General features: G+C 33.5%; 2 protein-coding genes and 1 long non-coding RNA gene across 4 annotated transcripts in view; 1 reads left to right on the top strand and 2 right to left on the bottom strand.

Moving 5' to 3' along the window:
* Chd64 (transgelin calponin-3) overlaps positions 1–14872 on the top strand; it is a 23863-nt gene extending 8991 nt beyond the window's left edge. The window contains exons 2-4 of one of the 2 annotated variants that reach the window (XM_077434925.1): positions 12862–12998; positions 13108–13312; positions 13817–14872. In XM_077434925.1, the coding sequence (XP_077291051.1) occupies positions 12862–12998; positions 13108–13312; positions 13817–13987 (513 nt within the window). In that variant the 3' untranslated portion in view covers positions 13988–14872. Of the gene's footprint in view, positions 1–12861; positions 12999–13107; positions 13317–13816 lie in introns of both variants that reach the window. The other variant, XM_077434927.1, reaches the window with a different exon arrangement.
* LOC143914647 (uncharacterized) overlaps positions 1–16038 on the bottom strand; it is a 403002-nt gene that overhangs the window by 14239 nt on the left and 372725 nt on the right. The window lies entirely within an intron of this gene.
* mRpS6 (mitochondrial ribosomal protein S6) lies at positions 14413–16038 on the bottom strand. The gene is made up of 2 exons (XM_077434934.1): positions 15911–16038; positions 14413–15333 (listed from the first exon to the last, which is right to left on the bottom strand). The coding sequence occupies exons 1-2, from the start codon at positions 15953–15955 to the stop codon at positions 14926–14928; spliced, it is 453 nt and encodes a 150-aa protein (XP_077291060.1). The 5' UTR covers positions 15956–16038; the 3' UTR covers positions 14413–14925.

Genomic DNA, 16038 nt, shown 5'->3' with positions numbered 1-16038 from the left:
TTTGATGTCGGTGGGCCTGGTTTCACCAATTCTCGTTAAATGAACTGTTCGTTCCTATACTTGAATATAATTTGTCAACAGTTTATTACAGCTTCATGCATATGTATGTATGTAATTAAAACAAAATCTTTAAAATTTAAAACTCTAGGATAATAATTTTATTTAAAATAATCAATTTGCATTTAATAAGTATTGAATTAAAAGTTGTGATAAGTCGTAGAGATATTGCAAAATGTATCTGGAATGATTACTATGATGATCTTAGCACCAAGCCGATGAGACGAGTATAGAAACGAATAGTTTATTTAACGAGAATTGATGTTTTCGCAGGAGACCCACTACTGTTGAGAGTAAAGAAATTGAAATGGCAATGGGCAAGTCACGTAGCTGCGATAGATGGACGAAATAATTGCTCGAATGGTACCCAAGAGATTGTAAAAGGGTGCAGGGAAGGCCATAGGGGAGATAGGTAGATGAAATCAGAAGAATGTATTGAATGAGATGGATGAGAGTTGCTCAAAACAGAGACGATGGTGATGTTGGTGATTAGTATGTAGCTTTGTTTACGACGAACTCCGAAACACTAGCTGTAGGGTTATTAGCAAGTTTTGTGCGAGCTTCTAAACATGATATCCGGACATTAGACAGGAAGCCAATCATCACGTGTGTTGATACATCCTCGATGTTTTGCATTCGAAGGTTTCCGTCTGGCGTACTCGAGCGCCGTATGCCAGACGGCGTCAGAGCCTTATTCCGTCGATGACATCATCGACTGCTTCAGCTCTTCAACGGTCAAGCAAACTGATCACGAGATTATCGTACCCATGTGACGCATCTTTCCATTTGTCGGTTGGATACCGAACTCGAGATGCTTGGTGTAATTTTGGTTGGTCCAATTTAAAACAATGGTAAACTCGTGTCTGTATTTGTATTGTACCAACAACATCAGTATTACTACATCACAATCCATGCGTAATGTTTACCGGGATAGTATTTGTATTAATGGCCGAAACCACCCGCATGTATAAACTACATCCACTCGACAACGAGGGCGTCCATTTGTGACCATTTGTCGTGTTAACGCGATTCCGTTGCCTTCAATTTTTACGACAAACCGGCGAAATTGCCAATTTCGATCGCAAAATGGCCAAACACGCTAAATAATAGTACGCTGAAATTGCAACTTGCGTGTAATTAATCAAAATGACGCGTTGCTAAGTATATTTTCTAATGGCGAAGTCGTAGAATGGAGACTATATCTTTGTGTAATTTGCACAGATTGTTGATGCAGATGGTCTCCATAACTCGTATATTGTACACGCTCGTTAATTATACGTCGAAATCTGGAGAAATCTGTTCTCATCTATTTTTTTTTTTATTTTCTGATGATTTGCTGTCATTTTTTCTATTACACTTTATGACTAATTGCCAGTACGTTTAATGCTTGCTGTGGGGAATTTTTGGTTCCTTTATGCGTGTTTCGAAATATTTGTTTTTAATCAAAACACACTTTGCCTTAATGTTTGTTGCAAACAAATGTTGAATAAAAATATAGCACGATGTGCACGTATCGCACAAAACAATGTGCTATGCAAATAAGTAAGTGTGAATCATGAAACGGCAATGTAAATGACATTCACTATGAGTAGACCCACTTACCATCTATAAAATATATTATAATTCATTCGAAACGTATATAAATTCTTAGAATTTTATTCTAAATTTTAAAGTTTAGTATCCATGTATTGTTTATGCATTAATTATTCCATATTTTTATAATCATTTTCGACTTGGGGTCGACTTATCTTTACGACGTTTGTACATTGGAATGAACATAGGCGAGAGATCATCACGCCTTTTGTACGTTGGTGTGAATCAGCATCGTTGTTGATTCATCTCGCTTGCCCGCAAATGAAATGCGATGCCGCATCTGGCAATTCGAAGCGACTCGATTTAATATCCTCGTTGAAACTCCTGAATTGATAAAAGGCATTATTATTTTAAATACAAATGGACAGCCGTTAATTATTATGTATTTATTGTGGTCATATTAATGTCTAATTCTGGAAAATTTGCGTTTTGATTAGATAAAATCTCTTATCAAAATATGTACATATGTAAAATACACATGTATAGCTTTTGTTGGTGACATCAATTTCCTCGCGAATAGTTTAAATTTATTTTAATTCGTGCGAATATAGATTATGCCGCAAATGATTAGATCAAATATAGAAATTTCGCGAACGAACAATTGTCAACTCTGTTTCGTTTGTGGAATAAATTAAGGTGTGTTGTTTATTTTTGTTTTGTACAAACATGCAATGGTTGTAAGTCACGATGTACACTATACGTGTGTACGAACTTTACTTGACCACACTCATGTTCATACAGTGATGTAAAACAATGGCAAACGTTGTAGTGTATAAAAATTTCATTCCCCATGCAGGTTACTAACATTCATTTGGCAACACTAGCTAGCTTCATGATTCTCATATGAATATGTAATATGTAAATCTAACTTATGTATATGTTACAGTCCAAGTTTTCACTCCGGCTCGTTCATGAACATACTAGTTTGTTCATATGTACATGAGCTATTGGTTTTAGTTTAAGTGTAAGTCAAAAACTGTCTTCAAATAGACTCGCAAGGAGTGTCGCATGAAACTTTAAGCTGTCAAAACTGTCAACAATATATGTAAAAGGAAAAATCTGTGGAAACCACATTGCAACGTTGCTATAATTCCAGTTCCCGTTCATATTAAAAATATTTCAACCCAGCTTACATGCATAGAGGATGGGACAAACGATGGAGAATACTCAAATTTGTTCTTTTGACTGAGCAGATTGTTTCGTGTATGAAATAATTCGGTGCGGTGCAAGCGCTCGACAATCACCAGACAGACTGAACGACAAATAAACTGGATGGCAGCTTTAAACGCAATTCTCATCTTCTCGAATGATAGATTGCACATCAGATGACGAGTAACCTTTCGATTTGCACATATGCAATTATTAAAATGGTAATAAAGATCCAACTCAATTTTAATAATTGCATATGTGCAAATCGAAAGGTTACTCGTCATCTGATGTGCAATCTACCATTCGAGAAGACGAGAATTGCGTTTAAAGCTGACATCCAGTTTATCTGTCGTTCAGTCTGTCTGGTGAGTGTCGAGCGCTTGCACCAAACCCGAAAAAATTAGTATGTATGTTCATGAACGTACACTTGGACATACATATACATACATATAATAGCGTATACTTAATTCTATTAAATGAAAAGATACATTTCTCATATCTTCAGAAGTATTTTTAAAATAATTTCTCTTAAGAGGGCTGGACAGCAGCGCCTTGTCCATACAAACGTACTATACTTCTCCCTTCCTCAATTATGGCACTAGAGAAATTATTTTTTAATATGCTATGGATATCTACCATTGGGGTGCATCTATCGTTTTATTTTTTTGATTAATTATTTTTTATAGGAGCTAGGAGCCGCCAAACATCTATAAAATCGCCTCTTTTTTACACCCACGAAACGAGTCCAGCGTGCTTATTTAACGGTCGATTTAAAAAAAAATACGCCGATAGATGCACAGAAATTATCTTTATCATACCGATGATGAAATTTTTTTAAAATTGGTCCAGCTTTGGAGGAGAATACGAAACCTCGATTTTGTCAATTTAAAATACGTTTTATCTGGTCGAAGCGCAACTGTCGCATTCACTCAATATATATATCGAAGAAAGGAACAGTAACAAAATTAAGGTTTCTGGTGTACAGCCCTCTTAATATGCAAAAATACTTATGTTTGTATGTATTTTGGTGCATTTTTCATACTTTTTTCAACAGCGTTGCATTATTCATCAAAAGACTTTCTGTTGTTTTACTTTTAATCATGATGAAGCAGGTCACTGTTAATGTATGTTTTATAGACGCATAAAAATGTAAAAATTCCTATTAGAATCAATAAGTGTAAAAAAAATTATAATGTGAATAATAAGTAGAAGTGTATTTTAATAAAATGTATGCGATTACTGAATGAAATCAAGAATTTTTAATCGCTAAAATGACGTGCATAATTAGCGATGACATCAATGAATTTTGCACAAAAAATTTATAAATGGACGATGGTAATTATTCTAAAAACAAATTCAAGTTTATTTATCAGTGTGCATAATTGGAAAGATTTCCGAAATAATATTTGTGAACCGCGAACTTCTTAAAAACATACATCTTTATCTCCAAAAAGTCTGCCTTAGAGTCATCCGATTAATAAATCAACCATTGTTTCAAAAATTTTAACAAGATCTCTCCGAACTCACTTGCATTAATTAAAACAGACACGTTGAAGTCATTTAAACTTCACTAGAAGCGCAATTTGAAGTCGAGTATGTTGCCTGATAAACTACCAGATTGCCACATCCATCATATGTACATACCATACATTTAGTTATAATCAATATATACTATGTATATATATTCTTATTCATAGAAAGGGACTATTTTGTGTTAAAACATTAATCGATATTGATAACCATATTCATATCAGTATCATAATTGCCCCTAATCCATAAGTTTACAACCTAAAGTGAACAATATTGATACGAAATACCATCACGAAAAGCCATTGTAATTACTTTTCGAAAAGTTCTGTGACAATAATTTAAACATGAAGACCGTTTAGGAATGTTGTGGACCTCAAATTTTAAGTACCAAAACTAATGACATCGATAATGCGTGTACGGAATTTCAATTACAACCTCCAATACTTAGTACTCGACTGTTTCTCTCTCCTACGATGATGTATACATGGAGGTTGATAGATCATATATGATTTTCATTTTTGCGATGTACATGCATAATGGACACGATCTACTTGGTGCAGCTAACTGCTTTAGGCAAATTTTTGGCGATGCAGACCTATTTTGATAGAATCTTTGACCGTAACGACCGCTCATTCGTTCCATTCGTTGTCATGCCTTTAAAAAATGCTACTCAAACTTCCGGAAATTCGTTCGTCCGAGTGTTCATTAGTTTCAAGTCATATATGTTAATCAGGGACTACATACATTTTACCGGCCTTATTCGGAGCCTATGCCGTTCGTTAACTTTTAACGTTGGAATTAAACGAAAGCAACGGAATCCATCGTCATAGTGCTGTGGGTCGAGTTTGCAATATGTTGCCGAAAATTTGTTTAATTGCCACTTGTCTAATTTCTAGTTCGCCAAATTTTTTGACACAACTGCTGTATACTTGCTGATTTTGCTCGTCAAGTGCGCTAGAATTAATTCGAAGCTGTCGTTTTGCTAATTGGTTCACACACACGTTCAACTGCTGTCTAAATTCGCCGACCATATCATTTTTATGCAAAAGTTAAATCGTTTTATTATTGTGAGTGTCTACGAGCTATGTGCATATGTATTGTATTTGCGAAATTGCCTATTGTTTTCTCAGTTTTTGGATCTTATCTGACTGAACTCTCACTTAACAGATGTTCATATAATTTTGGGCAACATTTTTAATTTGTGGCTTTATGGATTATTCAATCCTATTTATTTTTACGTCTGGAATGAGCGCATAGCAACGGCTAACCAGCAACCTAACAACGGCTGTATCCTTAACGGTTCCGCGAACAAACGTTCACGGACAAAACGCTCACCGACATAATGAACCCGATAGAAGAATCACGCGTTAGAACGTTTGCGAAGAAAACCTTCACACCAAAGAACGTTTACGCAACAAAACGTTCACACATTCAAAAACGGAATTTGCGTTCATTTTGTCGCGTGAACGTTATTTCGTGTAAACATTCAATCTGTGAACCTTCTATCGGGTACATTATGTCGGTGAGCGTTTGTTCGTGACACTCTTAACGGTAAGACACGTAATCGTACGCAGTACTCGATTTTTTTTAGATAGTTTGCACATAAAAAAAAAACTAGATGTATGGCAGGCCAAAAATCACCCCTGGAATGTTTTCGGTGGTATATTTTCCTTGTATTGACATTAGTTTCACAATGATCGACAACGGTGATTCCCATATTTGAAGAACTGGAGAAACTTGTTGAATAAGATCGTACGAATTAACAACGACATAGACACGCCCATTCAAAGCTGAAGTCCACCTAGGTATGCCATGCCGTACGATTATGTGTGTCTGCGCCTTTAATTTCGTCGTTAAAACATTAATCCTCTTCATCCTTCCATGTTTCTAACAGTGAATCAACATTTATATACATACATATTTATATCGTAAAAGTAATATAAATACCTAGGATTTTTAACTTATGAGAACATTGTTTGTATAAAAAATTATTGCGATAAAGTCAGATAAGAATTAATTACAGTTTAGTAATTGAATTTATAGGCAACAGTCATATGTATGTATAGTGCTATAAATGTCCCCTTTGATACTGTTATCAATCGTTAGAATTTATTGTGGAATCAATTTGAGTTCCACTAATTCCACAATAATCTTGTTTTGAGACTAAGATCTCGATGACTCAAAGGCAATTATAATTCATTCAGAATCAACAGGTTTCAGAAACCCGTTTGGGAAACGTTTACTTTTACTTGTTAACACTTTTTCATAATACATTGTCTTCAATTTATTTACGAACGCCCACACTTGGCATACGAGTAGTCCACCTTAAAAATTATTATTATAATATAGCGACAAAATTTTTCCCATTCATTTTCTACCTAAATTATAGTAATATTTATAGTCAATTTGTAATATGTATGGCCTAGATGTTATCGCCGTGACGCAATCAATGCTATTATGTTATCGTTTTAGCACTCGAAGAATTGCATTTAATCAGTGGCGGCGCGTCCTAATGGGCTGCCGGGCTGCAGCCCCTCCTATAAAATTCTAAAATATATGTTTAATAATACATTTAATATTTTATTTATTAATGATTTTTATTAGTTGGATGGACGAACTATTGGGGCCTTCGACAGAGTAAATATTACTTACAATATCACCCATATCCAAAAGGGTGATATTGTAAGTAATGTTGACCGTTTCGAAGACCCCACTAACTTGTATGGTGACAGATGAATTAAAATGTTGCTGTACTGGCTGTAAAGTTTTACAGCGCCGCCCTGAACGCCACGCAGCCCGGAGTCTCGGAACGAGAAAAAGAAAGAGCTATTTGCAACTGCAGATAGCTCTTTCTCTTTCACTCACTCTGCCGTTTTGGGCTGGATAGTCGGCAGCCTTCGCCTGTTAAACGACATTCATCTGTCAGTTTGTGTAAGATTTCGCGCGCTTGATCTTACATTTGATTAGTTGAATCGCACGATCACAGCTTTATTCGTTTTCGTTACTCTTAATTGGTTGTGTACGAGCCCTCATCAAATCTTCGGTGAGTCGTTTTCATTTCGATAACAGCAAACTTTTTTCAAATCTGTTTAATTTTTTCTCGTAATTTTTATTTAAATATATTAAGATTTTTTTTCTTTCAAAAATGGAAGAAAAAAAGAATTCAGTAAAATATTTACAAAATTTTCACTTTTCGCGACTAGAACTTACCGAAAAAGTCGCTATAAAAGCATTAGGCTGCCTCACGCCCAATTTAATTATTTCACAGCCTGCTACTAGTAGATCCTTTAGTTACTCGCGAAAATTTAATCCAGACATTTATAAAAAATACAATTGGTTAACGGGATGTACAGAAAAAAACGTGTTATTTTGTTATCCGTGTCTTTTGTTTGGAGGCGAGTCGCCAGGCGAAGCATCTTGGACGAAAACAGGAGTTATTGACTTAAAACATTTAAACGATAAAATTAAAAAAAACACGAGGGAAGTGTCGAACACTTAAAAAATGTGTGTAATCTCACGATTTTGGGATCGGCTAACATAAAAACCCATTTAATCCATTTAATCCATTTAAAAACCCATTTAAGCGAAGCTTATCGGCGGGAAATAGATAAGCATAACGAAAACTTTTGTCCTGTTATGACTAAAGAGCGGACCCAGAGCGCGCTGTCCATTGTTCACATGTTGTAAATGCATTGTTAAAGGTTTGCCGAACCTTTTTAACAAAGCATTTACAATAATGGAACAATAGACGGCGCGCTTCCGGTCCTACCTCTAGTTATGACATGATAGAACAATTATGGTGACATGTTTTAGACATCTTTTCAGTGCAGCCCCGCCACTAAAAATTATCACGAGCCGCCACTGCATTTAATACATACATACATACGTTTAATGCATTCGTCACCAATGTGTAAACATCATTTCTGTTTAATACCTATCAAAGAATATCTCGGAATAATCCCAATTTCGATTGCGGTATTTGATGAAAAGTTAATACTTAATATGTTATCATGTAATTAATTTGTTTCTAATGAGTAAAGAGCGGACCCAGAGCGCACTGTTCATTGTTCACATGTTGTAAATGCATTTTTAAAGGTTTGCCGAACCTTTTTTACAAAGCATTTACAATAATGGAACAATAGACGGCGCGCTTCCGGTCCTACCTCTACTAATGAGTTGCCCTTTGGTTATAGTTAATTTGGTTGATTGTGCGTTCTTCCATTAGCTCGAATTGTAGCATTAGCAACTCTGTGTGTGGTTTGGCAAACCAGTCGGACCGGTATTTTTGCCCATAAAAGGCTTTTTGGGTCATCCTGCACACGGCTGTCCTGCAATCTACTGTCTGGGAGTATTTTAACATCTTTCAGAGTCAAATCAATGTTTGTCCCATTAAATGCATATGAAATTCAACCAGGACATTGACTGGTGAATCAGCATAATAAGCATATAACGTGTTCAATTACCAATATGTAGTTTCAAAACTAAACATCGGTGGTGCAACCATATTACATCAATGTCTGATGATATATTTTTGCTTTTGGAGGGGGGGACTATTTTTTTTAATTAGAAATGGGAATGCCTTTAAAAGCCGAATTCAAAATGTTTGTACATATTAATGTGCAAACTAAATAAATAAATTCAGTATTCCTTGTGGGTACAAATGTAGCTTCTTATGTATATGATAAATACGTTTGTTATTATAAGTCATCGTTTAAAACAATGATTGTTCAGTTCAATCTAGCACACTTTTTTTTAGCTTATATTGATTATGTGCAAGATTGCTAGTCATAAATATGAGCGTTATATATGTATGCATTTCAATAGGATTTAGATAAAATTTTATGTTTGTTTTGTAATACATATCATATTTGATTGCGATATTTTTTCTCCTAGTTTCTAAACGTTTTTTTTTTTCAATATTGTATTTTCTATTTATTTTCAATCACGCATATTCGAATAGATGTAAAACACATTTTTTTAATATATGATTGTGTATTTATCTGTAAATTTGGCATTGCGTGTTGGAGAGTATGTCGCACGCGCTTCTCCCAGGCTCACCTGGTCCTGGCCGCGATTCGACTCAAGGCTAAAGTGACGTCATCGCGCAAAAATTAAACTGAAGCCTCACCGGTGCTTGCCAAACTGCGAATGGAAATTTTCATAGTTTAAACGTCGAATCAATTTTGCAATCTCAATTTCGTTATTACATCTCTTGTGAATGAATAATGAATATGTTGTGGCGAGTTGGTCACCATCCTGCGAGTTGGGACCAACTCGGCCATGTTGATTCGTTGCTACTTTACTTCCTTCCCGCCCGCCACATTAAATAATCGTGTCTTAGCAATTCCATCGTTTCACTGCACACGCCTCCCATAATGTTTTATTTTTAACGGTTTTATATTAGTTTCATTTATTATTATTTTTTCCTATACATTTTTAAAGTCACAAGAGATGAATTTCCCCACCGGGGCGCCGAGAGGGTCCCAATATTATTTTGACAATAAACAGCAAATAAGAAAAAAATATGTTTTTACTGAAAAAAAAAAAATATATGGAAATATACATATGTTTATGTATGTTACTTATTTACTTTACTCTACTTATTTTAGTGACGCTTTTTAAGACATAAAGGACGACCTATTTTATTTAATCTTTTTTTAATAAGTAAAATTACTAAGTTTGTTAATATTATGCAACAATATATGTGTATACATATGTATGTAGGTTTATTTTTTAATCAATTAACATTTTCAAAAAAATACTAGTTTTATACATAGGCTTAATCCTTTGTCCAGAACTACAGTAATTGTAATAACTAGAGGTAGGACCGGAAGCGTGCCGTTTATTGTTCAATTGTTGTAAATGCTTTGTAAAAAAGGTTCGGCAAACCTTTAACAATGCATTTACAACATTTGAACAATAAACGGCCCCCTCAGGGTCCGGGCTTTAGTAATAACATATATGCAAATTAGTTTACCCATCACTCAATATATATATCGAAGAAAGGAACGGCAACAAAATTAAGGTTTCGGGTGTACAGCCCTCTTAACCACTCGAATTTTAAAGTCATATTTTGCTATCTAGTAAATGAAGTTTCCACTATATTTTTTAACATGAAAATTCAAACTATTTGATATAGACTCTATATAATACTATATCATTTGGTATATTTTTAGTGTAAGTTTGCAGTTATTTACTTTGCTATTTTAACTTTATTCGTGGAAATTTATGGAATTTCATATTAAAATATTTCGCTACTGTCGTTTTTTCGAAATCCGAAGTTCATTATTGCAAAATACTTATCACAACAGCCATGTTTGTATTTTAGGAGTGGCTCCAAAACCAAATTCCGGTCGTTCCGTTTATGGCGACCGCGACAATTATGCTATCGCTGACTGACCGACACAATATCAATGTAAAAATGCCTTCCAATTTTAATTGCGACCAACCGCTATGCCTGCATATTACGAATTTGCATGATAACGCTGGTTCATTCGAGAACAATCTAACCATTTCGGACCTCTACTATTTTCGAAAATAACTTTTTTTTACCCGGTCAAATTTCCTGTTCAGAAGTTGGGAAACAAGGTGGATTACCTGGTTGGAATGCAAGAGAGGTCCTTTGGGGCCCTCGCCAATGTACATATCAATAAAATATTCAGTCAGGGACAAGAAACGAGTTGTAATCGCACATCTACCTTACCCTTTCAATATTTATTTTCCATTTTTATTTTGGAACCACGATTTGCTTGGTTTGAAAGTTTTACTGCTATGTTGGTTCAATAACCGATTAAACAACTCCTGACTATTTGACCTATTTATCGATATGATTAGGTTGCTTTTTTTTATTCTGTAAACAAATATTATATTATAACTGTTTCATTATTTAAGTATTTTTAATTAATAACAATCATCATCATTTATAGCCATTCACCATCCTCTCAAGGCCTCTCCAAACGCGCTTCCATTCGTCTCTGTTCTGAGCAACTCTCATCCATCTCATCGCACACAATTTTCTAATTTCATCCATCCATCTCCCTTGTGGATTTCCTTGCACACTTTTACATTCTCTTAAGTACCATTTGAGCACTTCTTTCGTCCATTCTTCTAAGATTTTTCTTTATTCGGACGATGTGGCATTTTGAATTTGATAACGGCTTTTATTTACCCAAATGTACAACATCCTAATTTCATACGTTTCTTCATTTACTCTTCTTTGTTACTGATATGTCAATGATTTTAACTTATTATTACTTATTCTGTCTTGCTACCTAATCTAATGCTTTCAGGCATACAATACCTATTATATATTAATTTAATATTGTCTTCGTTAATTTTTAGTCCTACTTCTGTTAAGTAAGTTAGCTGGATCACGAGCCATTAAGACTATAAATATTTTCTGCAAACCAAAAGGGGCTCAAAAGATGACCATTGAATCTTAATCCTACTTTTTCCCATTTTAAGTTTTGATAACGCCCTCAAATACTGCTTGAAATAACTTGGAAGATAGTATCTGCTTGCGCAAACAAAGCCGTATATGATATAGCTTACAATATATTTGTATAATAGCTTACATCCCTGCATAGGGTTCCGGCACTCCCTGTGTTGTTAGGCCGTTAAATACTGCATTTTGATTTGATTGAATTACTTGGATATGGTCCATTGTGCTGAAACTTGCCCTAAATTCTACCTTTTCTATAGGTTGGTTTTCCTCAAGAGTAGTCTTTATCCACTCTGCTGTTATCCTTGTAAATAGCATGTAAACCGCTGAGAGTATACTGATGGATCAGTAGTTTCTGATTTAATTTTTATCTGATTTTTTTTTGTATTAATATTATCATCGCGTTGTTTCATTCTTCTTATTTGGTTTGTTGCTGGATATATGTACTCTGAAAATATATTCTGAAATTATATTGAAGATATATTCTGAAAATCCTAGTTAAGATTTTATTTAAGGGAATTAGAAATATGATTCATTAAATAAAATATGTATGATAAAAAGTATATCGGTATCTTATCTAATATCTGATACCAGATAGCAGAATTGGTTCATTAGAAATCTGGGACATAAAGCGATTCTATTTCCATTGACTTGGACGACTTTACACCTCCACATTACCGAAAGGAGAATATATTTGCAAACATGAGCAAGTCTAAATATGCAACAAAGGTTTACATATGTATACTATTAATATAATTATTTACACAATTTCTACAGAACAGTCCCCTAATTGGTTTTTAAATCCTAAATTTCGTATACATTATAGAGATTATATAATATTGCGAGTTGTAAAGACTTTCATTATCGGCAAAATGAAAATTTGCTGTCGTCCTCCCTGTTCAAATAATTATATTTGGACAGTAACACTAAAGGGTTTTTAATTGATAAAATTTTTAAATTATAATAAAAAAATCCATTTATTAAAATTGTTTTAGTATTAATTTTTCCTGGTATTTGTAAGAATAAATGAATAATTTAACATCGTTTTTAGAATTCTTTATTGACTGCTTTTTTTTTTAATTTATTTTCAGATCAATAGCAAATACAGTGAAGAATTAGCACAAGAATGCTTGGAATGGATAAAAACCATAACTGGGGAACCAGAGAGTGTATCAGGAGATATGGATAACTTCTATGAAGTTTTAAAAGATGGAACTTTACTTTGTCGGTATGTAATCAAGTCGGATTGTAGCTTACACGTATTTTTCTCTGTAATTATTGTACATATATCAAATTTGACAATTGTAATCACAAATCATACATTATTTTTTATACAGATTAATCAATCACATTCAAACCGGTTCAATTAAAAAGATTAATGAATCGAAAATGGCATTTAAATGTATGGAAAATATAAATGCATTTTTGGAAGCTGCTAAAAATCTCGGAGTGCCTGCTCAAGAAACCTTCCAAACGGTCGACTTATGGGAACGTCAAAATCTCAACTCAGTTGTCATCTGTTTGCAATCTCTGGGAAGAAAAGTATGTATAATTTTGCTTTAATGGTTTGTGCTTTTTGGAACAAAATATCTACGGACAAAACGTCTAACGACACAACGCCTACGACATAATGTCTATGGACAAAATTATTACGTACATATACAAACATTCATATTTTCAAAAATGATTATTTATAACGAAATAAACGCACAAGTATTTAATAAAATATGTGGTGACAAAGATCTATACACTTCCTTTTCGTGTTCAATGTAATAGGTTTCACTCATCATCCAAGATTTAGTTTTTATTCAATATAATAAATAAGTACCATAATGATCGTAAAGATTTTGTAATATTTGTTTTTCAACGTATGGATCTGTTGTATATGTATGGTATAATTTAGTCCGTAGAATAATCATTCTGTCTGAAGACATTATATTGCGTTATCATTTTGTCATAGACGTTGTGTCGTTAAACATTTTGTCCGTGGATGTTTTGTCGTGACAACTTTTGGAAAATATTACTAATGCGTGATTTTTTTTACAGGCTGGAAATTTCGGTAAACCTTCAATTGGACCCAAAGAAGCAGACAAAAATGTGCGCAATTTCAGCGACGAGCAAATGAGAGCCGGTCAGGGTGTGATTTCTCTTCAATATGGATCTAATAAGGGGGCAACTCAGAGCGGGATCAATTTCGGAAATACGCGTCATATGTAAAACTTCCAGATATACATATAACCTGTCTATACTACATTCAGCAAAACTGTTTCTTGAAAAGCTTTGTTGTAAATATTGTCGAATATTCAATGCTAGCTGAAAATATGAACGTTTTCATCATTGAATAAGTAATCTTAAAATGATATTATACTAAAAAAAAGTCTTCTCCAATTCAATTCTCTCGCATTTCGTCAATTATTCAATTTTATCTTATTGAAAATGGAATAATAATATAGACAGATCTTTAAACTTGCAAAATTTAATTTTTAAATTCATACCATGTCAATCACGGAATTAGTATTTTAAGTTAAATATAAGTATTGAAATGTTTAATTCCAAAATAATTTATTATTAATAGCGAATAGTTTGAAATTTATATTTTTGGATATTCGGTGCTAAAATAACTGAAATACGACCAAGTTTTTGTAGGAATTATATTTCTTAAGAACACGAGATTGTCAAAACAAAATCAATATCTATGTATCATATAGTAACAAACAATAATGTTAAAACTTCTTCACATTCCTGCATAAGCAGATTTTGAAATAAACTATTTAATAATGATTTTTTTTTAATTTACTATGCACACACATACACATCCATAATAAATTGACAATAAATTCCCAGTGTATGTATTCTACATATATTATCAACGCGTTTATTTGATTCTGCTGTATTTTCGATTCAATGATACATGACAAATAAACTATTACATGTTTATTATCTGCAGTTGAAAAATAAATTGAAAATTAACGCTTTCATTCTTCATAACAAACACTGTTTGCGACGATTGTTCATTTTTGCTTGTGAATAATTTTTAAAGATCTATCAATAAACATGTACTTAAGATGAAATTAAGAAATAAAAACATAATCAATACAACTATTTTTATTTTAAACACTAAATTACATGAACTGAATAAAACAATACAAGCTAATCTATTTCTGGAATGGATAATGAGTCATACCAGAATTATATTTAAATTTATATGTGAAAGGGTTTTGTTGCTTTTTTCCTTGTTTCATCATTTCTTGTACTTCTTCTCTGTATGCAGGAGGTTGTGATTCTTTTTCTAATTCACAGGAAATGGCTCTTTCATCTCTTACTTTATAAAATTGTTGTCGTACCACATCGACATCTCTGTTGTATTCATCACGAAGACGTGAAATCATTTTTATATTAGAATCAAATTTTATTATGAAATAGTGTGCTTCACGATGTTGAGAATCCGTGCAACTTATTTTGAAAGGAGTCGGTTGGTGACCTAAACTATCTATAGATCGTATTATTCCTTTTTGATTTAGTATAAGTTTGGCAATCCGGGCCAGTGAAGTTTTAAGCTCTACCTGTAAAACATAAATCTAGTTAATATGGACACAATAACACAAATAAAAACAAAACAAAATAGGTATAGGATACATTGGGAAAGGAAGGGTTTGCTTGCACCTGCGATGTAAATCAGCATCGACAGAAATTTGAAGCATCATCTGAGAGAAACGAGTGATGGAAAGTGGACCGGAAAATGGGCATGTTATCACATCTCTTCCACATTAGTTTGTAATGATGAGCGCAGACTTCAATTAAATTAAATCTTTGTTAATTTCGTTTCACTGGATAACATCACATTTCAATGCGGTAGTAACAATTGAAAAACAGACGACTTTTGGAATGCGAGATCCGGTAAAGAACCATATGGGCTATTTATCAGATAATATTTTCAATTCACAGTTTGCTTAAGCCAAAACTAAGTATATGCGTAATTAAGTTAATCGTTTAAGGCTTAAACTACAAACTTATAATGCAGAGATAAATTTAGGATTGATATATAACCTCAAAATGTCAAATATAAAATTAGTACAGCATCAAAGCAGTTGATATGATACATGAGGTTTTAAAGTGTAAGGAAATACAAAAAAGAATTACCAAAGGCATGGTTCGAATCAACAAAGCTGCCTCATATGTCGGCATTTTGACAAATTTGTATGTAAAACCTAAAACCTGCCCAAATCGAACTGTCTCTGGTTGTCTTAACAGTGCTGATTACCATGCAT

Source organism: Arctopsyche grandis, chromosome 7 (assembly GCF_051622035.1).
Source record: "Arctopsyche grandis isolate Sample6627 chromosome 7, ASM5162203v2, whole genome shotgun sequence".
Lineage (NCBI taxonomy): Eukaryota > Metazoa > Arthropoda > Insecta > Trichoptera > Hydropsychidae > Arctopsyche > Arctopsyche grandis.
The sequence above is the reverse complement of the archived record's forward strand: the minus strand, read 5'-3'. Positions and strand labels throughout refer to the sequence as shown.

What these genes read in the sequence shown, in the direction of transcription:
- mRpS6 (XM_077434934.1), bottom strand. Translation starts at nt 15,955, where the DNA reads ATGCCGACATATGAGGCAGCTTTGTTGATTCGAACCATGCCTTTG. An exon ending in TGATTCGAACCATGCCTTTG is followed by an intron (nt 15,334 to 15,910) that starts GTAATTCTTTTT and finishes TATGTTTTACAG; the next exon opens with GTAGAGCTTAAAACTTCACT.